General features: G+C 40.4%; 2 protein-coding genes across 4 annotated transcripts in view; one reads left to right on the top strand and one right to left on the bottom strand.

Annotated features, from left to right (window-relative positions):
- The first annotated feature begins 963 nt into the window (after window positions 1–963).
- LOC133606862 (prolactin-like) lies at window positions 964–25290 on the top strand. 3 transcript variants are annotated; one of them, XM_061961245.1, is made up of 5 exons: window positions 964–1012; window positions 1079–1245; window positions 18169–18279; window positions 21336–21515; window positions 24272–25290. In XM_061961245.1, the coding sequence occupies exons 1-5, from the start codon at window positions 991–993 to the stop codon at window positions 24464–24466; spliced, it is 675 nt and encodes a 224-aa protein (XP_061817229.1). In that variant the 5' UTR covers window positions 964–990; the 3' UTR covers window positions 24467–25290. The 3 variants fall into 3 exon arrangements, with proteins under 3 accessions (XP_061817229.1, XP_061817228.1, XP_061817227.1); XM_061961244.1 differs by having other exon boundaries at window positions 979–1245; window positions 18172–18279; XM_061961243.1 differs by having other exon boundaries at window positions 979–1245.
- Window positions 25234–25522, bottom strand: part of hspa14 (heat shock protein 14) — a 55766-nt gene continuing 55477 nt past the window's right edge. Inside the window, exon 14 of the mRNA XM_061961242.1 lies at window positions 25234–25402. Coding sequence (XP_061817226.1) covers window positions 25324–25402 — 79 coding nt within the window. The 3' untranslated portion in view covers window positions 25234–25323. The remainder of the gene's footprint in view (window positions 25403–25522) is intronic.

Raw genomic sequence — 25522 nt, 5'->3', positions numbered from 1 at the left:
GCGAGTGGTTAAGGTAAGTTTAAGTTTACGCGAAGAGGCCGGGTGGCTTTTTTCACGCAGCTCTGTCCATGTTGATATACGTATGTTTGTGATTGCACATTTGCGTACATTTTGGGAGTGAACAGAGTTGTTAGAACGCTGGTTTTTAATATATTATTAAAGTTTGACTGACCTATCTGACTGTTTTTTTGACATTCCTTTAGCGCAGTTAGATGCGGCTTACAACACGGGGCGGCTTATAGGTGGACAAAGTTTTGAAATATGCCGTTCATTGAAGGCGCGGCTTATAACCCAGGGCGCCTTATGGTGCGGAAAATACGGTACTTTTGTTATATTTCCCATGGTGTGCACTTTTGCCCCATCACCCTTAGTTACCATTTTGGACTTATTAAATATTTTCATTTGTTATCGCGTCCCTTGCCTCCATTCTCTGCATCCCGGGGTCCACCCTTGAACTCTATCTTAACACATTGCCTTATAAAATTAGTTCTGACTCATTGTCAACAAGCTACTAATAACCACACATTAATGCTGTCACAACTATGACTATTGCTGGCCTACTGCCTTCGGTAATTCGGCCATTCCCAAATTCTGTGGGCTCTATCGATAACCTCACTAACAACTTTAACGATGCCCTGTGCGACACCATTGCAAAAGCTGGGGTCTCTCCATCCCCTTGCAGGCGGTACAGCCGCCCCACAGAGTTTGAGTACCGTCGGAGGGAGTTTTTCCTTGCCTCCGTCATGCAGGGTCTCTTGCAAACCTCCTTTGAGGTTCTTGCTGTTGTGAATGGGCGCCACATAAACGAGAAAGACCTGATTTGACTTCTTATTCATGATTCATCGGACTACAATGTCAGATGCGACCCGTCTTTAACCTCCCCATTACGCCCCCCGCCCCCGGCTCTTCTCGTCACTATTAAAGCCAGGAGTCAGGGAAGGACCTTTACTGCATCTTCTCTGACCAAGCAGCCCCTCTACACTTGGCAGGATGGCGGGGAACCTCAGCGCAGGTAGAGTACCACCACGCGCACCATTTAAGTGGGCATCTTGCGAGAATGTGTCAATGATGCCAGCAGTCTGGCTGCTGTTGGCCTACGTGACGTCGGGCGGAGGACTAGCAGCACCCGGCTGTACCCACGCCCCAGCCGGGTGTGGCGTCCTGTCCCTGGCCAACCTGTTTGACCGAGTCATCCAGCACTCGGCCAGGATGCACGGCATCTCCAATGACCTGCACTCCGAGCTGGTGAGTCCTTTGCATGTTTAATAAACACAAAAATAACTCTTTCATTTACAGTCCTTAAGAGGTCTAACCTAACGTCATTATTTACCTTCAAACTTGCTTATTCAAAGGGCAACTGCACTGTTTTGGAAATGTTGTCCATCATTCACAATCCCTATGCAAGACAAGAACACATTTATTTGTATTTTTTATGCATTCTAAGTCGTAAAATTCTGCAAGTAAGAGTTAACTAACAATGCAGCTACTAGGAGTGCACCCATAAAGCCTTCAAAACAATGTGGTGACCTGAATAATAACAAGTATTTATGTGCATTTATGTATTTATTATTGACTTGTTTATAAAGTTAAAGTAGCAATGATTGTCACACACCCACGAGGTGTGGCGAAATTATTCTCTGCATTTGACCCATCACCCTTGATCACCCCCTGGGAGGTGAGGGGAGTAGTGAGCAGCAGCGGTAGCCGCGCCCGGGAATCATTTTTGGTGATTTCACCCCCAATTCCAACCCTTGATGCTGAGTGCCAAGCAGGGAGGTAATGGGTCTCATTTTTATAGTCTTTGGTATGACTCGGCCGGGGGTTTGAACTCACAACCTACCGATCTCAGGGCGGACACTCTAACCACTAGGCCAGTAGCTAAGTAGCTTATGCTGCTATATTGACATTCAGCTGCTGCATCGCCTCTGAGTTGGTGAAAGTTAATTCTAGATGATAAATCATGCCTCTCACCTGGATAGTAGAAGGTTGTGGACATAAACCCACAAGTTGGTCAACTTTGACAGCCAACTTAGACCCGGAGATGGCCAGAAATACATGAAAATACACTTTTTTTTAACCTTTTGTGAGGATTATGATGATTTGTTGATATTAAGGGGAATATATAAACATCCCATCAGTCTTTAGCCCAGTGAGAGCAGACATTATACAGTAAGTGATTGTTTTATTATGTTCTTGTGTAGCACTTAGCGATGCCGCTACATGATGCTTAGTGTTTGACTAAAGCTGCATATGTTTAGCACGCAGCTTCTAGAACTTGTGGATCATCCTCCTTATGTTTAGGCCCAAAAATAGAAGTTTCTGGATCATCATTTGTCCCAAAGTAGTCTTTGTTGTCTCTCATAAAGCCATGATTAGTTGGTGAAAGTTAATTCTAGATGATAAATCATGCCTCTCACCTGGATAGTAGAAGGTGGTGGACATAAACCCACAAGTTGGTCAACTTTGACATCCAACTTAGACCCGGAGATGGCGATATTGTTTTTAGGGATGATGAATTGTTGATGTAAAGGGAAAGGCATACACATGACATCAGTCTTTATCCTAGTGAGAGCAGACATTGTACAGTAAGTGATTGTTTTATTATGTTTGTATATCTTGTTGAGCACTTAGCAATACTGCTACATGATGCGGAGTGTTTGACTAAAGCTGCATCTGTTTAGCACACAGCTTCTAAAACTTGTAGATCATCCTCCTTATATTCAGGATCAAAAAGACTTGTCAGATCTAGTCTTGGACTTAGATTGGTCGGATCTAGCCTTGGATTTATTGGGTCAGATTTAGTCTTGGACTTAGATTGGTCAGATCTAGTTTCAGATTTAAATTGGTCACATCTAGTCATATACTTAGACTGGTCAGATATTGTCTCAGACTTGTCAGGTCTAGTCTTAGACTTGTCAGATCTAGTCTTAGGCCGAGATTGCTCACACTAGTCTTAAACTTAGATTGGTGATATTTAGTCTTTGACTTAGATTGGTCAGATTTAGTTTTAGACCTAAATTGGACAGCGCTAGTCTTAGACTTACATTGGTCAGATCTAGTCTTAGCCTTGTCAGATCTAGTCTTACACTTTGATTGGTCATATCTAGTTTTAGACTTACATTGGTCAGATTTGGTCTTTGAATTAGATTGGTTAGATCTGGTCTTTGACTTAGATTGGTCACATCTAGTCTTAGACTTAAATTGGCCAGATCTAGTCTTAGACTTAGATAGGTCAGGTAAAGTCTTAGAGTTGTCAGGTCTAGTTTTAGACTTAAATTAGTCAGATCTGGTCTGACCAATCTAGACTTAGATTAGCCAAATCTGGTTTTAGACTTAGACTGGTCACATGTAGTCTTAGACTTGTCAGATATTGTCTCAGACTTGTCAGATCTAGTCTTAGACTTGTCAGTTCTAGTCTTAGGCCGGGATTGCTCACATCTAGTTTTAAACTTAGATTGGTGATATTTAGTCTTAGACTTAGATTGGTCAGATTTAGTCTTAGACCTAGATTGGACAGCGCTAGTCTTAGACTTACATTGGTCAGATCTAGTCTTAGCCTTGTCAGATCTAGTATTAGACTTCGATTGGTCATATCTAGTTTTAGACTTACATTGGTCAGATTTGGTCTTTGAATTAGATTGGTTAGATCTGGTCTTTGACTTAGATTGGTCACATCTAGTCTTAGACTTAAATTGGCCAGATCTAGTCTTAGACTTAAATAGGTCAGGTCTAGTCTTAGACTTGTCAGGTCTAGTTTTAGACTTAAATTGGTCAGATCTGGTCTGACCAATCTAGACTTAGATAGGCCAAATCTGGTCTTAGACTTAGTCTGGTCACATATAGTCTTAGACTTAGACTTGTCGGGTGTAGTCTTAGACTTACCGTAGATTGGTCAGACCTAGTCTTAAGCTTGTCAGATCTGGCCTTTGACTTAGATTGGTCAGCTCTAGTCTCAGATTTAAATTGGTCACATCTAGTCTTCGACTTGTCAAATCTAATCTTAAGACTTACATTGGTCAGATCTGGTCTTGGACTTGCATTGGTCAGATCTTGTCCCAGACTTGTCAGATCTAGTCTTAGACTTGAAAGATCTAGTCTTAGACCTACATTCGTCAGCTCTGGTCTTTGACTTTGATTGGTCAGATTTAGTCTTACACTTAGATTGATATCTAGTCTTAAACTTAGATTAATCAAATCTCGTTTTAGACTTGTCAGATCTAGTCTTAGTCTTCGACTTGTCGGATCTAGTCCTAAATTTAGATTGGTGATATTTTAGTCTTTGACTTAGATTGGTCCGATCTTGTCTTAGATTTACATTGGTCAAATCTGGTCTTTGATTTAGAATTGTCAGATATAGTATTTGACTTGTCAGAACTTTTACCAGTCATAGACTTAGATTGGTCAGAACTTGTCTAAGATTTGCCAGATCTCGTCTTAAACTTAAATTTGCCAGATCTAGTCTTAGACTTCGATTGGTCAGATCTAATCCCAGAATTAGATTGATCACATCTAGTCTTAGACTTGTCAGATCTAGTCTTAAACTTGTCAGGTCCAGACTTAGATTTGTCAGATCTGGTCTTTGACGTAGATTGGTCAGATCTAGTCTTGAACTTAAGACATGTCAACTCTAGTCTTAGACTTAGATTGGGCCCATCTAGTCATAGACTTAGATTGGTCAGATCTAGTCTAAGATTTGTCAGATCTAGTCTTAAACTTAGATTGGTCAGATCTAGTTTTAGACTTGTCAGATCTCGTCTTAGATTTTCCAGATCTAGTCTTAGACTTAGATTGGACAGATCTTGTCTTTGACCTAGATTGGTCAGATCAAGTCATAGATTGGTCCCATCTAGACAGACTTAGATTGGTCAGATCTAGTCTGAGACTTGTCAGCTCTGACTTAGATTGGTCACGTCGAGCCTTAGACTTGTCAGATCTAGTAATAGACTTGTCAGATCCACTCTTAAACTTATATTGGTCAGATATAGTCTTAAACTGGTCACATCCAGTCTTAGACTTAGATTGGTCAGATCTAGTCTTAGACTTTGATTGGTCACATCTAGCCTTAGACTTAGATTGGTCAGATCTAGCCTTAGGCTTAGATTGGTCACTACTAGCCTTAGACTTAGATTGGTCACATCTAGTCTTAGACTGGTCACATCTACTGTTAGACTGAGATTGGTCACATCTAGTCTTAGACTTAGATTGGTCACATCTAGCCTTAGACTTAGATTGGTCACATCTAGTCTTAGACTTAGATTGGTCACATCTAGCCTTAGACTGGTCACATCTAGCCTTAGGCTTAGATTGGTCACATCTAGTCTTAGACTGGTCACATCTAGTGTTAGATTTAGATTGGTCACATCTAGTCTTAGACTTTGATTGGTCACATCCAGCCTTAGACTTAGATTGGTCACATCTAGTCTTAGACTTTGATTGGTCACATCCAGCCTTAGACTTAGATTGGTCACATCCAGCCTTAGACTTAGATTGGTCACATCTAGCCTTAGACTTAGATTGGTCACATCTAGTCTTAGACTGGTCACATCTAGTTAGATTTAGATTGGTCACATCTACAGTTAGACTTAGATTGGTCACATCTAGTCTTAGACTGGTCACATCAAGTGTTAGATTTAGATTGGTCATATCTACTGTTAGACTAAGATTGGTCACATCTAGTCTTAGACTTAGCTTGGTCACATCTAGTCTTAGACTTAAATTGGTCACATCTAGTCTTAGACTTAGATTGGTCACATCTAGTCTTAGACTTAAATTGGTCACATCTAGTGTTAGATTTAGATTGGTCACATCTACAGTTAGACTTAGATTGGTCACATCTAGTCTTAGACTGGTCACATCGAGTGTTAGATTTAGATTGGTCACATCTACTGTTAGACTAAGATTGGTCACATCTAGTCTTAGACTTAGCTTGGTCACATCTAGTCTTAGACTTAAATTGGTCACATCTAGTCTTAGACTTAAATTGGTCACATCTAGTCTTAGACTTAGATTGGTCACATCTTGTCTTAGACTTAAATTGGTCACATCTAGTCTTAGACTTAAATTGGTCACATCTAGTCTTAGACTGGTCACATCTAGTGTTAGACTTAGATTGGTCACATCTAGTCTTAGACTGGTCACATCGAGTGTTAGATTTAGATTGGTCACATCTACTGTTAGACTAAGATTGGTCACATCTAGTCTTAGACTTAGATTGGTCACATCTAGTCTTAGACTTAAATTGGTCACATCTAGTCTTAGACTTAGATTGGTCACATCTAGTCTTAGACTTAAATTGGTCACATCTAGTCTTAGACTTAGATTGGTCACATCTAGTCTTAGACTTAAATTGGTCACATCTAGTGTTAGATTTAGATTGGTCACATCTACAGTTAGACTTAGATTGGTCACATCTAGTCTTAGACTGGTCACATCGAGTGTTAGATTTAGATTGGTCACATCTACTGTTAGACTAAGATTGGTCACATCTAGTCTTAGACTTAGATTGGTCACATCTAGTCTTAGACTTAGATTGGTCACATCTAGTCTTAGACTGGTCACATCTAGTGTTAGACTTAGATTGGTCACATCTAGTCTTAGACTGGTCAAATCGAGTGTTAGATTTAGATTGGTCACATCTACTGTTAGACTAAGATTGGTCACATCTAGTCTTAGACTTAGATTGGTCACATCTAGTCTTAGACTTAGATTGGTCACATCTAGTCTTAGACTTAGATTGGTCACATCTAGTCTTAGACTTAGATTGGTCACATCTAGTCTTAGACTTAGATTGGTCACATCTAGTCTTAGACTGGTCACATCGAGTGTTAGATTTAGATTGGTCACGTCTACTGTTAGACTAAGATTGGTCACATCTAGTCTTGGACTTAGCTTGGTCACATCTAGTCTTAGACTTAAATTGGTCACATCTAGTCTTAGACTTAGATTGGTCACATCTTGTCTTAGACTTAAATTGGTCACATCTAGTGTTAGACTTAGATTGGTCACATCTAGTCTTAGACTGGTCACATCGAGTGTTAGATTTAGATTGGTCACATCTACTGTTAGACTAAGATTGGTCACATCTAGTCTTAGACTTAGATTGGTCACATCTAGTCTTAGACTTAAATTGGTCACATCTAGTCTTAGACTTAGATTGGTCACATCTAGTCTTAGACTTAAATTGGTCACATCTAGTCTTAGACTTAGATTGGTCACATCTAGTCTTAGACTTAAATTGGTCACATCTAGTGTTAGATTTAGATTGGTCACATCTACAGTTAGACTTAGATTGGTCACATCTAGTCTTAGACTGGTCACATCGAGTGTTAGATTTAGATTGGTCACATCTACTGTTAGACTAAGATTGGTCACATCTAGTCTTAGACTTAGCTTGGTCACATCTAGTCTTAGACTTAAATTGGTCACATCTAGTCTTAGACTTAAATTGGTCACATCTAGTCTTAGACTTAGATTGGTCACATCTAGTCTTAGACTTAAATTGGTCACATCTAGTCTTAGACTGGTCACATCTAGTGTTAGACTTAGATTGGTCACATCTAGTCTTAGACTGGTCACATCGAGTGTTAGATTTAGATTGGTCACATCTACTGTTAGACTAAGATTGGTCACATCTAGTCTTAGACTTAGATTGGTCACATCTAGTCTTAGACTTAGATTGGTCACATCTAGTCTTAGACTTAGATTGGTCACATCTAGTCTTAGACTTAGATTGGTCACATCTAGTCTTAGACTTAGATTGGTCACATCTAGTCTAGCCCCCTTAGGAGCTCAGTCTGGAGTGGGGGAAAAAACTCCATAGCAAAGCACATTTACATACAACATACAACTGAAGACTGTTGCGCGCGACCAGTCTTCCTCTCAGGGGATAAAACACACTGGTCAATCCCAAGTTCCTTTGGATGACATATATGTTGAGTAAAAAGGACCACCAAGACAGAATAGTACTTGGCCAAGTTTTACTAAAGTTTTAGGAGACCAGCTCTTACAACACAACCATAGCATCGCCAAAAGAGGTCTAAAAGTAAGACAAAAGGAGTCAACTTTTATAGTGAGAAGGCTGTCATGTCATACATGAAGTTCTGCGCTGACACTGTTTCAGTCAACAAGCGGATCAGGACATTTCTACACCAGAAACTATGGATGACAAAAAAGGCCCATAAACTCCTCAGATCCCATAACTCTGCCTTTAGGTCAGGGGATAAGCAACTGTACACCATTCTAGTACCCGCACTCTTTTACTATCAATTAATCTATGTTTACTTATGTAGCCCTAAATCACGAGTGTCTCAAAGGTCTGCACAAGCCACAACTATGAAGCCAGGCTGTTGTAACACGTGGCTTGGCATTGTCTTGCTGAAATAAGCAGGGGCGTCCATGATAACGTTGCTCGGATGGCAACATATGTTGCTCCAAAACTTGTATGTACCTTTCAGCATCGAAGGTCACGGGCATTCAATGTTGGTTTTCGTCCCTTGCCGCTTACGTGCAGTAAGTTCACTTTGCATCAGTCCATCTTAAATGAGCTCGGGCCCAGCGAAGCCGGCGGCGTTTCTGGGTGTTGTTGATAAATGGCTTTCGCTTTGCATAGTAGAGTTTTAACTTGCACTTACAGATGTAGCGACCAACTGTAGTTACTGACAGTGGGTTTCTGAAGTGTTCCTGAGCCCATGTGGTGATATCCTTTACACACTGATGTTGTTTTTCTGATGCAGTACCGCCTGTGGGATCCAAGGTCACGGGCATTCAATGTTACGTGCAGTGATTTCAACAGATTCTCTGAACCTTTTGATGATATTACGGAGCGTAGATGGTGAAATCCCTAAATTGCTTGCAATAGCTGGTTGAGAAATGTTGTTCTTAAACTGTTGGACAATTTGCTCACGCATTTGTTGACAAAGTGGTGACCCTCGCCCCATCCTTGTTTGTGAATGACTGAGCATTTCATGGAATTTACTTTTACACTCAATCATGGCACCCACCTGTTCCCAATTTGCCTGTTCACTTGTGGGATGTTCCAAATAAGTGTTTGATGAGCATTCCTTTACTTTCTCAGTCTTTTTTGCCACTTGTGCCAGCTTTTTTGAAACATGTTGCAGGCATCAAATTCCAAATGAGCAAATATTTGTAAAAAATAAAAGTTTACCAGTTCGAACGTTAAGTATCTTGTCTTTGCAGTCTATTCAATTGAATATAAGTTGAAAATGATTTGCATATCATTGTATTCTGTTTTTATTTACCATTTACACAACGTGACAACTTCACAGGTTTTGGGTTTTGTACACTAAATATCTAGTCATACATTTCTTACTTTCTTTAATTTTCACATTAAAAAACACTCATTTTTAAGGTGTGGTGACTTATTGTATTTTGTAGTAGTAAGGACTTCCTTGTTCATTTACGGAATCCAGTCAACTACCTTTGTTTTCACTTTAAGTGACGTCGAGGTGGCCACACTGGGGTCTGACAAAGATCACATTTTATTGCAGTGTAAACAGTCAGCTGGAAAGAATCAGATTGAAACCAAATGATTGAGTCTTAACATGTGTTCAACATCTACCTGCTTACCTACTTTTGAATAGTAAATAAAAGGGTACATTTGTAGATAGTTTGTTCAGTAATTACAAGCGTGAAACTAAAGAGTAAAAGCACCATGACCAGTCTTCCTCTCAGGGAACAAAACACACTGGTCACTCCCAAATTATTTTGGATGACATATATGTTGAGTAAAAAGGGACAATACCAAGTTTCACAGAAGCTTCAGGAGACCAGCCCTTACAACTAGGGATGTCCGATAATGGCTTTTTGCCGATATTCCGATATTGTCCAACTCTTTAATTACCGATACCGATATCAACCGATACCGATATATACAGTCGTGGAATTAACACATTATTATGCCTAATTTGGACAACCAGGTATGGTAAAGATAAGGTCCTTTTTAAAAAATAAAATAAGACAAATAAATTAAAAACGTTTTCTTGAATAAAAAAAGAAAGTAAAACAATATAAAAACAGTTGCATAGAAATGAGTAATTAATGAAAATGAGTAAAATTAAGTGTTAAAGGTTAGTACTATTAGTGGACCAGCAGCACGCACAATCATGTGTGCTTACGGACTGTATCCCTTACAGACTGTATTGATATATATTGATTAGAGATGTCCGATAATATCGGCGTGCCGATATTATCAGCCGATAAATGCTTTAAAATGTAATATCGGAAATTATCGGAATCGTTTTTGTTTTTTTATTATCGGTATCTGTTTTTTGTTTTTTATTAAATCAACATAAAAAAACACAAGATACACTTACAATTAGTGCCCCAACCCAAAAAACCTTCCTTCCCCATTTAAAGTTAAAGTTAAAGTACCAATGATTGTCACACACACACACTAGGTGTGGCGAAATTATTCTCTGCATTTGACCCATCACCCTTGATCACCCCCTGAGAGGTGAGGGGAGCAGTGGGCAGCAGCGGTGGCCGCGCCCGGGAATCATTTTGGTGATTTAACCCCCAATTCCAACCCTTGATGCTGAGTGCCAAGCAGGGAGGTAATGGGTCCCATTTTTATAGTCTTTGGTATGACCCAACCTACCGATCCCAGGACGGACACTCTAACCACTAGGCCACTAAGTAGGTTTTACACTCATTCACACAAAAGGGTTGTTTCTTTCTGTTATTAATATTCTGGTTCCTACATTATAAATCAATATATATCAATACAGTCTGCAAGGGATACAGTCCGTAAGCACACATGGTTGTGCGTGCTGCTGGTCCACTAATAGTACAAACCTTTAACAGTTAATTTTACTCAATTTCATTCATTACTAGTTTCTATGTAACTGTTTTTATATTGTTTTACTTTCTTTTTTATTCAAGAAAATGTTTTTAATTTATTTATCTTATTTTATTTTATTCATATTTTTAAAAAGGACCTTATCTTCACCATACCTGGTTGTCCAAATTAGGCATAATGTGTTAATTCCATGACTGTGTATATATATATATATATATATATATATATATATATATATATATATATATATATATCGGTATAGGTTGATATCGGTATCGGTAATTAAAGAGTTGGACATTATCGGAATATCGGATATCGGCAAAAAGCCATTATCGGACATCCCTAATATTGATATATAATGTAGGAACCAGAATACTAATAACAGAAAGAAACAACCCTTTTCAACCCTTTTGTGTGAATGAGTGTAAATGGGGGAGGGAGTTTTTTTGGGTTGGTGCACTAATTGTAAGTGTATCTTGTGTTTTTTATGTTGATTTAATTAAAAAAAAAAAATTAAATTAAATTAAATTAAAAAATTTAAAAAACGATACCGATAATTTCCGATATTACATTTTAAAGCATTTATCAGCCGATAATATTGGCAGGCCGATATTATCGGACATCTCTACTTACAACGCAACCATAGTATCAGCAAGCGAGATCTAAATCCACAAAAAAAAAGAGATTAATCTTACTGTATTTTTCGGAGTATAAATCGCACCGGAGTATAAATCGCACCTGCCGAAAATGCACAATAAAGAAGGGAAAAAACATAAATAAGTCGCACTGGAGTACAAGTCGCATTTTTTGGGGAATTTATTTGATAGCCAACAGCAAGAATAGACATTTGAAAGGCAATTTAAAATAAATAAAGAATAGTGAACAACAGGCTGAATAAGTGTACGTTATATGAGGCATAAATAACCAACTGGTATGTTAATGTAACATATTATGGTAAGAGTCATTCAAATAACTATAACATATAGAACATGCTATACGTTTACCAAACAATCTGTCACTCCTAATCGCTAAATCCCATGAAATCTTATACGTCTAGTCCAGGGGTCGGCAACCCAAAATGTTGCCATATTGGACCAAAAATACAAAAACACATTTGTCTAGAGCCGCAAAAAATTAAAAGCCACAGTACATACAGATAGTGTGTCATGAGATATACATTGAATTAAGAGGACTTAAAGGAAACTAAATGACCTCAAATGTAGCTACAAATGAGGCATAATGATGCAATATGTACATATCGCTAGCCTAAATAGCATGTTAGCATCGATTAGCTTGCAGTCATGCAGTGACTAAATATGTCTGATTAGCACTCCACACATGTCAATAACATCGACAAAACTCACCTTTGTGCATTCATGCACAAAGTTAAAAGTTTGGTGGACAAAATGAGACAGAAAAAGGATAAAACACGTCCTGGGAAGTCGGCGAAAGTTATATATGTAAACAAACTAAGGTGAGTTTAAGGACCGCCAAAATTAGTAGGACAAAACAGCGCTCGCCAAATACTCGAATCAGTGAAGCATGTTTAATACAAACAGTGTGATTTATAACAATTAGGGAGGTTTGTGTCATGTTTGTCCTCCTGCAGAAAACATACTAAAACAAAAAATATTTTTTTCCCCCTCATCTTTTTCCATTTTTCATACATTTTTGAAAAAGCTCCAGAGAGCCACTACGGTTGCGCTAAAGAGCCGCATGTGGCTCTAGAGCCGCGGGTTGCCGACCCCCGGTCTAGTCTCTTACGTGAATGAGATATACCGATGCCAGTACCAAAATGCATTTCGATACCGGTGCAGGTACCAAAAATGTATTTCCATACCGGTGCCGGTACCAAAATGTATTTCGATACTTTTCTAAATCAAGGGGACCACAAAAAATGGCATTATTGGCTTTATTTTTACCAAAATGCACTTCGATACCGGTACCGGTACCAAAATGCATTTCGATACTGGGGCCAGTAGCAAAAATTTATTTCGATACCGGTGCAGGTACCAGTACCAAATTGTATTTCGATACTTTTCGAAATAAAGGGCACCACACCAAATGGCATTATTGGCTTTATTTTTATTTTTACCAAAATGCATTTTGATACCGGTGCCAGTAGCAAAATGCATTTCGATACCGGCGCCGGTACCAATATGTATTTCGACACATTTCGATACTTTTATAAATAAAGGGGACCACACAAAATGGCTTTATTATTTTTACCGAAATGCATTTCGATACCGGCGCCGGTACCAAAATGTATTTCGACACATTTCGATACTTTTCTAAATAAAGGGGACCACACAAAATGGCTTTATTTTTATTTTTACCGAAATGCATTTCGATACTGGTGCCAGTACCAAAATGTATTTCGATACCGGTGCCAAAATGCATTCCGATACCGGTGACGGTACCAAAATGCATTTCGATACCGGTGCCAGTACCAAAATGCATTTCGATACCGGTGCCAGTACCAAAATGCATTTCGATACCGGTGCAGGTAACAAAATGCATTTCGATACCGGTGCCAGTACCAAAAATGTATTTCCAGACCGGTGCCGGTACCAAAATGTATTTCGATACATTTCGATACTTTTCTAAATCAAGGGGACCACACAAAATGGCATTATTGGCTTTATTTTTTATTTTTACCAAAATGCATTTCGATACTGGTGCCAGTACCAAAATCTATTTCGATACCGGATTGTTTCCAAAATGTATTTCCATACCGGTGCCGGTACCAAAATGTATTTCGATACTTTTCTAAATAAAAGGCACCACACAAAATGGCATTATTGGTTTTATTTATATTTTTACCAAAATGCATTTCGATACCGGTGCCGGTACCAAAATGCATTTCCATACCGGTGCAGGTAACAAAATGCATTTCGATACCGGTGCCAGTACCAAAAATGTATTTCCATACCGGTGCCGGTACCAAAATGTATTTCGATACATTTCGATACTTTTCTAAATCAAGGGGACCACACAAAATGGCATTATTGGCTTTATTTTTTATTTTTACCAAAATGCATTTCGATACTGGTGCCAGTACCAAAATCTATTTCGATACCGGATTGTTTCCAAAATGTATTTCCATACCGGTGCCGGTACCAAAATGTATTTCGATACTTTTCTAAATAAAAGGCACCACACAAAATGGCATTATTGGTTTTATTTATATTTTTACCAAAATGCATTTCGATACCGGTGCCGGTACCAAAATGCATTTCCATACCGGTGCAGGTAACAAAATGCATTTCGATACCGGTGCCAGTACCAAAAATGTATTTCCATACCGGTGCCGGTACCAAAATGTATTTCGATACATTTCGATACTTTTCTAAATCAAGGGGACCACACAAAATGGCATTATTGGCTTTATTTTTATTTTTACCAAAATGCATTTCGATACTGGTGCCAGTACCAAAATCTATTTCGATACCGGATTGTTTCCAAAATGTATTTCCATTCCGGTGCCGGTACCAAAATGTATTTCGATACTTTTCTAAATAAAAGGCACCACACAAAATGGCATTATTGGTTTTATTTATATTGTTACCAAAATGCATTTCGATACCGGTGCCGGTACCAAAATGCATTTCGATACCGGTGCGGGTACCAAAATGCATTTCGATACCGGTGCCAGTACCAAAATGCATTTTGATACCCCCGGTCTAGTCTCTTACGTGAATGAGATAAATAATATTTGATATTTTACGCTAATGTGTTAATAATTTCACATAAGTCGCTCCTGAGTATAAGTCGCACCCCCAGCCAAACTATGAAAAAAACTGTGACTTATAGTCCGAAAAATACGGTATGTAGAGCGAAAACAGCCCCTCTCGCCCAGAAAGGAGCACAGCTGCTTCTTCAAAACAGATAAGGAACTGGCCAAAACAGCTCTGTGAGCCGACAAACAGGAGCCCTTAAGACAGTGGTTCTTAACCTGGGTTCGATCCAACCCTAGGGGTTCGGTGAGTCGGCCTCAGGGGTTCGGCGGAGGTCAAGACACACCCGACTCATCGTGTAAATAAAAACTCCTCCCTATCGGCGTATTATGAATACCCCCCAAACAATGTTCCCTCTAATTTTCCATCTGATTTGCAGGTGTGTAATTTGTTGTGAGTTTATGCACTGTGTTGGTTTTGTTCTTTGAACAAGGTGATGTTCATGCACGCTTCATTTTGTGCACCAGTAAAAAAAACATAACTTTGTTTTGAATTTGAAAAAAAAACAAATTTTTTTTTCACTAAAGAAGGTTTCGGTGAATGCGCATATGAAACTGGTGGGGTTCGGTACCTCCAACAAGGTTAAGAACCACTGCCCTACGACAAAAACGAAGAATTTACTAGCGGACATAAGATAAAAGCAAGGAGTTTACGAGAAGACACACTACATGGGAAAATACTAACCGCTTTAAACATAACTATGGATTGAAAAAGAACACTTGAAAATATCTCATTCTCCCAGCAGCCAGGATACATAAACAATACTTTAACCAAACGATCAAAAGAATCAAGAACAGTAAGGAGATGAGTAAAAATGAGAAATATTGTCAGAAAAATGCAATATGTGCTCTAGATAAGTTGTTTTTTCTTTAGACAAAAAATATATATTTCAAATGCATTATTAAATCTTGGTTATACTGTTCGGACGGCTTCGAAGCAATTCTTGACCACCATCCGCCGCCTCAGGAAGGGGAAGCAGTGCACTATCAACACCGTGTATGGCGAGGATGGTGTTCTGCTGACCTCGACTGCGGATGTTGTGGATCGGTGGAGGGAATACTTCGAAGACCTCCTCAATCCCACCAACACGTCTTCCTATGAGGAAGCAGTGCCTGGGGAGTCTGTGGTGAGCTCTCCTATTTCTGGGGCTGAGGTTGCTGAGGTAGTTAAAAAGCTCCTCGGTGGCAAGGCCCCAGGGGTAGATGAGATCTGCCCGGAGTTCCTTAAGGCTCTGGATGCTGTGGGGCTGTCTTGGTTGACAAGACTCTGCAGCATCGCGTGGACATCTGGGGCGGTACCACTGGATTGGCAGACCGGGGTGGTGGTTCCTCTCTTTAAGAAGGGGAACCGGAGGGTGTGTTCTAACTATCGTGGGATCACACTCCTCAGCCTTCCCGTTAAGGTCTATTCAGGTGTACTGGAGAGGAGGCTACGCCGGATAGTCGAACCTCGGATTCAGGAGGAACAGTGTGGTTTTCGTCCTGGTCGTGGAACTGTGGACCAGCTCTATACTCTCGGCAGGGTCCTTGAGGGTGCATGGGAGTTTGCCCAACCAGTCTACATGTGTTTTGTGGACTTGGAGAAGGCATTCGACCGTGTCCCTCGGGAAGTCCTGTGGGGAGTGCTCAGGGAGTATGGGGTATCGGACTGTCTGATTGTGGCAGTCCGCTCCCTGTATGATCAGTGCCAGAGCTTGGTCCGCATTGCCGGTAGTAAGTCGGACACGTTTCCAGTGAGGGTTGGACTCCGCCAAGGCTGCCCTTTGTCACCCATTCTGTTCATAACTTTTATGGACAGAATTTCTAGGCGCAGTCAAGGCGTTGAGGGGATCTGGTTTGGTAGCTGCAGGATTAGGTCTCTGCTTTTTGCGGATGATGTGGTCCTGATGGCTTCATCTGGCCAGGATCTTCAGCTCTCACTGGATCGGTTCGCAGCTGAGTGTGAAGCGACTGGGATGAGAATCAGCACCTCCAAGTCCGAGTCCATGGTTCTCGCCCGGAAAAGGGTGGAGTGCCATCTCCGGGTTGGGGAGGAGATCTTGCCCCAAGTGGAGGAGTTCAAGTACCTGGGAGTTTTGTTCACGAGTGGGGGAAGAGTGGATCGTGAGATCGACAGGCGGATTGGTGCGGCGTCTTCAGTAATGCGGAAGCTGTATCGATCCGTTGTGGTGAAGAAGGAGCTGAGCCAGAAGGCAAAGCTCTCAATTTACCGGTCGATCTACGTTCCCATCCTCACCTATGGTCATGAGCTTTGGGTTATGACCGAAAGGACAAGATCACGGGTACAAGCGGCCGAAATATGTTTCCTCCGCCGGGTGGCGGGGCTCTCCCTTAGAGATAGGGTGAGAAGCTCTGCCATCCGGGAGGAGCTCAAAGTAAAGCCGCTGCTCCTCCACATCGAGAGGAGCCAGATGAGGTGGTTCGGGCATCTGGTCAGGATGCCACCCGAACGCCTCCCTAGGGAGGTGTTTAGGGCACGTCCGACCGGTAGGAGGCCGCGGGGAAGACCCAGGACACGTTGGGAAGACTATGTCTCCCGGCTGGCCTGGGAATGCCTCGGGGTCAGGAAGAGCTGGACGAAGTGGCTGGGGAGAGGGAAGTCTGGGCTTCCCTGCTTAGGCTGCTGCCCCCGCGACCCGACCTCGGATAAGCGGAGGAAGATGGATGGATGGATGGATGGATGGATATACTGTTAGAATAATGGTTTCTAAATGATCACAAAAACTTTGTGTTACATTGAGGGCCCGGTGAGAAGACAAAAGCTGTCTTTGAAACCTACCAAGAGTAAGGCTCGTAAAACTCCAGTGTGTAGAGGGGAAGCAAGATGAAGGTGTTCCTGTGTTCTTTCATGTATGGTAATCAACAGAAAGATATTGTTCTAACCCAAGGACTTCCAAGCGGAGAGATGACAGGATCTGCCCAATTTCCAGACGACCTCTTTTTGAAGTATTTTACGAACGTCTTTTTGAACTATTTTATGGACCTCTTTTGGAACTACTTTACAGACTCTTTTTGAACTGACCTTTTCTGTGAATTGTTTACGGCCTTTTCTGTGAACTTTTTGCGACCTTTGTCCTTTGGAAACAGTGGTGGCCATGTGGTCGGGGAGGGTCCAAAATAAAAGGAGGCGGCGTGCAATCTTTTGGCAGAGCGTGCTGAGATACTGTGCGAGGGTACAGTGTACAGACGACTCTCCTCAATATTGAGTTCTGTCTCTGTTTAATTGTTTTCCTCTTGTCTTGTTTAATAGATGTCATCAGCGTTTGAACCTGACAATACAATCTAAGCAAATCCAATAGAAAAATCTGCTTTGCAAAGATAATAATGCTCACTTTTGAAATTGTCACTGTTCTTTTCATTCAATACTAATTTGTGGCAGTTCTTGTGCGATTGATGCATGATATACTGGATAGCCTTTTTACAAAATGCATATGTAAGTGTGAGAAACAAACAGTTGGATTACTAATAGTGGGGGAAAAAAGTCCAGCTCTGAGTTGACGGTGATCTCATGAGATGCTGAGCAGTATTTGCTTAATCACCATTGTAAGCTCAAACCATGACATTTACTTGACCCCCCCCAATGGCATTTTAATCTTGCATTTCTACCTCCGCCCAGCAGGAGCAGTACTTCCTCCCCAGTAAGAATCACATCGGCAGGGTCAGCCGCAACTGTCACACCTCCACCCTCCTGACCCCCGACGGCAAGGAGAACGCTCAAAGGATGGCAGTGAGTGAACATCTGCACCGTCATGCTGCACAGAACTCCTCCTCTGTAGAAACATGGGCTTGTTTACAAGTACAAAGGCTTTCAATTCAACTCAACGTCTGCAAAATCAGAATCAGAATCAGAATCAGAATCAGAATCAGAATCAGCTTTATTGTCATTACGCAAGGTAACGAGATTGAGGCCATTCCATACAGTGCGATGTGTGCATGCTAGAAAAACCATGTGCAAATATATAGAAATATAAAAAATGTAGAAGTGCAATGAATATGGTGTGAAATGAATATATACATGAAAAAACAAAACAAAAACAGGGTGGTTGGTGGAATGGGTTATTGCACCGAAGAGAAGGCAGTTATGGAGTGAATTCTGCTGCAAGTTGCAAACTATCAACTAGGGCTGTCCCGATACCATTATTTTGGCACCGGTAACAGTACCAAAATGTATTTTGACACCGGTACCAAAATATAATTCGATACCGGCGCCGGTACCAAAATGTATTTCAATACACTTCTATACTTTTCTAACTAAAGGGCACCACACAAAATGCCATTATTGGCTTTATTTGTATTTTTAACAAAATGCATTGACACCGGTACCAAAATGCATTTCGATACCGGTGCCAGTACCAATAATGTATTTCGATACCGATGCCGGGACCAAAATATATTTCGATACATTTCTAAATCAAGGGGACCACAAAAAATGGCATTATTGGCTTTATTTTTAGCAAAATGCATTGACACCGGTACCAAAATGCATTTCGATACCGGTGCCAGTACCAATAATGCATTTCGATACCGGTGACGGTACCAAAATGCATTTCGATACTGGTGCAGGTACCAAAATGCATTTCGATACCGGTGCCAGTACCAAAAATGTATTTCCATACCGGTGCCGGTACCAAAATGTATTTTGATACATTTCGATACTTTTCTAAATCAAGGGGACCACACAAAATGCCATTATTGGCTTTATTTGTATTTTTACCAAAATACATTTCGATACCGGTGCCAGTACTAAAATGTATTTCAATACCGGATTGTTACCAAAATGCATTTCGATACCGGTGCCAAAATGCATTTCGATACCGGTACCAAAATGCATTTCGATACCGGTACCAAAATGCATTTCGATACCGGTACCAAAATGCATTTCGATACCAGTGCAGGTACCAAAATGCATTTCAATACCAGTGCAGGTACCAAAATGCATTTCGATACCGGTGCAGGTACCAATAATGTATTTCGATACCGGTGCCAGTACCAATAATGTATTTCGATACCGGTGCCGGTACCAAAATGTATTTCGACACATTTCGATACTTTTCTAAATCAAGGGGACCACACAAAATGGCATTATTGGCTTTATTTTTATTTCTACCAAAATGCATTTCGATACCGGTGCCGGTACCAAAATGTATTTCGATACTGGATTGTTACCAAAATGTATTCCCATACGAGTGCCGGTACCAAAATGTATTTCGATACATTTTGGTAACAATCCAGTATCGAAATACATTTTGGTACCGGCGTGGCGCAGTGGAAGAGTGGCCGTGCGCGACCCGAGGGTCCCTGGTTCAATCCCCACCTAGTACCAACCTCGTCATGTCCGTTGTGTCCTGAGCAAGACACTTCACCCTTGCTCCTGATGGGTGCTGGTTAGCGCCTTGCATGGCAGCTCCCTCCATCAGTGTGTGAATGTGTGTGTGAATGGGTAAATGTGGAAGTAGTGTCAAAGCGCTTTGAGTACCTTGAAGGTAGAAAAGCGCTATACAAGTACAACCCATTTATCATTTATTTATTTATTTACTTTTTTAAATAAAGGGCACCACACAAAATGGCAATTTTGGCTTTATTTATATTTTTACCAAAATGCATTTCGATACCGGCGCCGGTACCAAAATGCATTTCGATACCGGCGCCGGTACCAAAATGCATTTTGCTACCGGCGCCGGTACCAAAATGCATTTCGATACCGGTGCCGGTACCAAAATGTATTTCGATTCTTTTCTAAATAAAAATGGACCCCAAAAAATGGCATTATTGACTTTATTTGAACAAAAAATCTTAGGGTACATCAAACATATGTTTATTATTGCAAGTTTGTCCTTAAATAAAATAGTGAACATACTAGACAACTTGTCTTTTAGTAGTAAGTAAACAAACAAAGGCTCCTAATTAGTCTGCTGACATATGCAATAACATATTGCGTCATTTCTCATTCTATCATTTTGTCAACATTATAAAGGACAAACTGTAAAAATTGATTAATAATCCACTTGTTCATTTACTGTTAATATCTGCTTATTTTCCGTTTCAACATGTTCTATCTACACTTCTGTTAAAATGTAATAATCGCTTATTCTTCTCTTGTTTGGATACTTTATATTACTTTTGGATGATACCACACACTTAGGTATCAATCCGATACCAAGTAGTTACAGGATCATACAATGGTCCCATTCAATGTTTCATAATATGTTTATAAACATGACTTTTTTTAACAAGGAAAAAAGATTTTGTGGCGATAAAAAATATCGATATAATTATAGTAGTATCGACTAGATACGCTCTTGTACTTGGTATCATTACAGTGGATGTCAGGTGTAGATCCACCCATGGCGTTTGTTTACATTGTGACGCTACGGTGTGTAGTGAAGCATGTTTAGCTATTCCCCGTCCTGCAGTGATAATGATACTTGTAAGAAACTTACTTTATTTGTCGCCATGGATGCGAGGATTAGTGATTTAGCCGACTGCGGATAGATGTTAGCCGCTAGCTAGCTACCTATGTCTTAAAGCATCTCTTCCTGAGGGCGTTTCAGTGTTATAACTTCACCTTTACTTTTTAAGCCAAAATGCGTCCGTTCTCCCTTTTCGGTCTACACACTGTGTCTGATTGTTAGTACTCGGTGATTGTGCGCTGCCGAACATGCTCCTCTGCTCGTACAACCAGCAACGTCATGTCCGTTTTGATTCACTGGTAGCGCGATACTATACTAGTAGCGGTATACCGTCCAACCCTACTATGAGCAGGTTTTCATCGTGTCACTGCAGCGAGAGGAACTCACTGAGGTGATCCTCAAGCTCCTGGTGGCGTGGAGGGACCCCCTGTGGCACTTCCACCAGATCACCGCCCGCCAGCCCGACCTCGCCAACTTCAGCTCGGACAAAGCCCTGGAGATGAGCGCCATGGTGCACGAGCTGCGCAAAGGCGTGGAGAAAGTGGCCGAGAAGGTACGCTCCACAACATATAAGTTCTGCCTCCTCCTACTCCTCTTCGCTCACCTTGAATTGTGCGACTGTGAAGCATGCCTGGAACAAATCATGACCACGATAGCTGTCACTCTGAACTAAAGTATTTCAATGAAGACTATTTAGGCCTCAAAATCATGCCATCACTTAAAGGGGAGTGGTGATAAATTTGCTATTTTCTGACTTATGTTGTTACAACAACGCCAAAGTATCACATCATAAGTTTCATGCATTTCAGCGAGAGCTTGCACATTGGCTTTAGCAGTCTGGCTACGCTGTGATGTCACAGCGAGGCGGACGTACTTATTTGGACATTGACTAAAGCTCGCGGTTAAAGGGAGAGAAGCTCCTCCCCTTCTGCTTCAGGCAGTGAGGAAACAATAAAAGGTAGGATAAAGTATTATTTTCATTAGAGACGTCCGATAATGCTCTAAAACTTGCTGGTAGACGGCTGCGTTGACCCTGGATCTCAGGAAACAGAGTGGACCGACACCAGCAGATGAAATGGCACCCCAAACCATCACCCAACCATGCAAATTTTGCATTTCCTTTGGAAATCGAGGTCCCAGAGTCTGGAGGAAGACAGGAGAGGCACAGGATCCACGTTGCCTGAAGTCTAGTGTAAAGTTTCCACCATCAGTGATGGTTTGGGGTGCCATGTCATCTGCTGGTGTCGGTCCACTCTGTTTCCTGAGATCCAGGGTCAACGCAGCCGTCTACCAGCAAGTTTTAGAGCACTTCATGCTTCCTGCTGCTGACCTGCTCTATGGAGATGGAGATTTCAAGTTCCAACAGGACTTGGCGCCTGCACACAGCGCAAAATCTACCCGTGCCTGGTTTACGGACCATGGTATTTCTGTTCTAAATTGGCCCGCCAACTCCCCTGACCTTAGCCCCATAGAAAATCTGTGGGGTATTGTGAAAAGGAAGATGCAGAATGCCAGACCCAAAAACGCAGAAGAGTTGAAGGCCACTATCAGAGCAACCTGGGCTCTCATAACACCTGAGCAGTGCCAGAAACTCATCGACTCCATGCCACGCCGCATTAACGCAGTAATTGAGGCAAAAGGAGCTCCAACCAAGTATTGAGTATTGGACATGCTCATATTTTTCATTTTCATACTTTTCAGTTGGCCAACATTTCTAAAAATCCCTTTTTTGTATTAGCCTTACACAATATTCTAATTTTGTGACACACGGAATTTTGGATTTTCATTTGTTGCCACTTCAAATCATCAAAATTAAATGAAATAAACATTTGAATGCATCAGTCTGTGTGCAATGAATAAATATAATGTACAAGTTACACCTTTTGAATGCAATTACTGAAATAAATCAAGTTTTTCAAAATATTCTAATTTACTGGCTTTTACCTGTATATACATATATATATACACATATATACACCTATATACACACATATATATATACATGTATAAATATACACATATATACATATATACGTACATATATATATATGCATACATATATATATACATATATACATACATATATATATATACATACATACATACATACATATACATACATATACATACATATATACATATATATATATACACATATATACATATACACAAATATACATATACATACACACATATATATACATACACACATACATATATATATATGTATGTATATATATAAATATATATGTGTGTGTGTATGTATATATATATATATATGTGTGTGTGTGTGTGTGTATATATATATATATATATATATATACACACACACACACACACACACATATATATACACACACATATATATATATATATATATATATATATATATACACACACACACACACATCACACATATATACATACACACACATATATATATATATATACATACACATATATATACACATATATATATATACATACATACATATACATATATATATATATATATATACACATACATATATATATATATACATACATACACACATATATATATATATACACATACATATATATATGTGTATACACACACACACACACACACACACACACACACACACACACACATATATATATTTAATTATTTATTTTTATTTTTATTAATGACAAAAATATGCATTTTTAAGCATTTTTTCATATTTTGGCCCAAAATTTTATATTTTCAAGGATAAAGAATGCTTAATTAAGTTAAACACATCCAGGCACTGTATTGCACAGCAAGTTATCATCGTCATTGAACATGTAGCAGTATTTTCACAACTGTGACTGTGTGAGTCTATCTTACTGTCAAGTCGTATTTAATGCCCTCTATGTCTTTACAGTGTAGTGTAGGAAAAATGACCTTTCATTGCTATTTGTCAACCTTTAATTTACCTGAAGGTGCTTTGACACAGTTACCTCGGTTAATGACACAGCAACAGGAGGAGCTGGGGGTTCAGTATCTTGCCCAAGGTGGGGCCTGAGGCTTGAACCAGCAACCTTTCGGTTGAGAAAGTACCACTCTACCACCACATATGACTTATTCTTCAATCTGCTGACAATAGGGGTGTTACTTCATGTCTAGAGGCCTCTAATAATGTCAAAAAACGTATTTGGAAGGGTATAAACTGTTTTATGCTGCATCAAAATATTTTATTTATGAATAAGAAGTCTTACAATACTTGGTCGCAACCGATTTGAATTGTACGGTAGCACTGTGTGACATCCATAGTGTAATGTTATTGTGTTGTGGTACTACCTCAGATGCAGGTGCTGGGAATGATAAGCAACTCGGTCAGCAGCCTGGCGTCTCTGGAGGACATATTGGCCTCTGAAAGCGGCGAGTGGCGCCTGATGAAAGACTACGAGCTCCTCTACTGCTTTCGCCGAGACTCCGACAAGATCCAGAACTACCTGAAGATCCTCAAATGTCGCATCGTTCCCCAACACGGCTGCTGAATGGGGGAAGAAAATAGAACTTTCAATCGCACAGTTTAACTTCAGGGAACACGTTGTCATGGAGACGGAGCAGTTTTTCGAATATGTTTACCGTTACCAAGGAAGCAATAGTGACAAGCTCCATGCCTCATAAGCACAGATAGCTGTTTGTATCCGTTTTCAGTGTGAATCATTCCAAAATACTGCAATATAAAATGTTGGAAGAAACATCGGAGCCATGTTTTTGTCATTCTTCATGAAAGGACCATCACTATGTATCCCACAGGGCATATTCCTATTAAGTGGCATAAAACATGGTAAAATAGCTCATTCATGGTAAACATGACAGCTCAAACAGACGTAGGGCGACACTCACTGGTCACAATATTAGGTACGTAAACACTTCACACACTTGCAGCATTTTGAGTGGGGCAAAATGCAGAGCACTGCACCCCAATGTTGCACTCAACAAGGCAAAACTGGTGAGCAGGCAGCAACAGACACACACAACCCTCAATCGTCGCCTACATAGAGGAAGGGGAGGGACTAACTAAAAGGAAAGAAGAATAGGAATGGCCATATATGGTCATGGAATTAGGTACGCACTGTATTGACGACCACAGCCAGCGTATTTTCTGATCATGATGTTTTCAGCTGTACCTAACGTTGTGACCAGCTGTGTACTTTCCTCCATCCATTTGCTACCGCTTGTCCCTCAGGGGTTGCCGGGGTCTGCAGCCTATTCCAGCTGCACTACAGAGGCTAAAAAGGTCAAACAATTCAGCCTGTAGAAGTTGATTTCGGTGTATTTATTGGATTCTGTACACTAATAAAAAAAGAATTGAACTGGACCAGCACGTGTTCTCTAATTGTTGGTATCAAGATGCAGCTGCTATGGTGATGACCTCTGACCTCCCAGAGTTCTGCTCGACGCAGGAAACGTGGACGGAGCCATCCCTGCAATGCAAGCAAATACAATGGCAATGCAAATGACTTCATTAATGACATATTACAAAACTGTTGTATTCTCATTCACGGATGTCATTTTTACTATAAAAAGGTCAGTAAATGAGTAGA

The sequence above is a fragment of the Nerophis lumbriciformis genome, linkage group LG05 (assembly GCF_033978685.3).
Source record: "Nerophis lumbriciformis linkage group LG05, RoL_Nlum_v2.1, whole genome shotgun sequence".
Taxonomy (NCBI): domain Eukaryota; kingdom Metazoa; phylum Chordata; class Actinopteri; order Syngnathiformes; family Syngnathidae; genus Nerophis; species Nerophis lumbriciformis.
This window is presented reverse-complemented; position numbering and strand designations above follow the sequence as displayed.

Excerpts from the sequence above, each read along its gene's own strand:
- LOC133606862 (XM_061961243.1), top strand. The coding sequence starts at position 991 with ATGGCGGGGAACCTCAGCGCAGGTAGAGTACCACCACGCGCACCATTT. Across the intron at positions 18,280-21,335 it reads AGAACGCTCAAAGGATGGCA|CGAGAGGAACTCACTGAGGT; the intron begins GTGAGTGAACAT and ends GTGTCACTGCAG. Across the intron at positions 21,516-24,271 it reads TGGAGAAAGTGGCCGAGAAG|ATGCAGGTGCTGGGAATGAT; the intron begins GTACGCTCCACA and ends GTACTACCTCAG.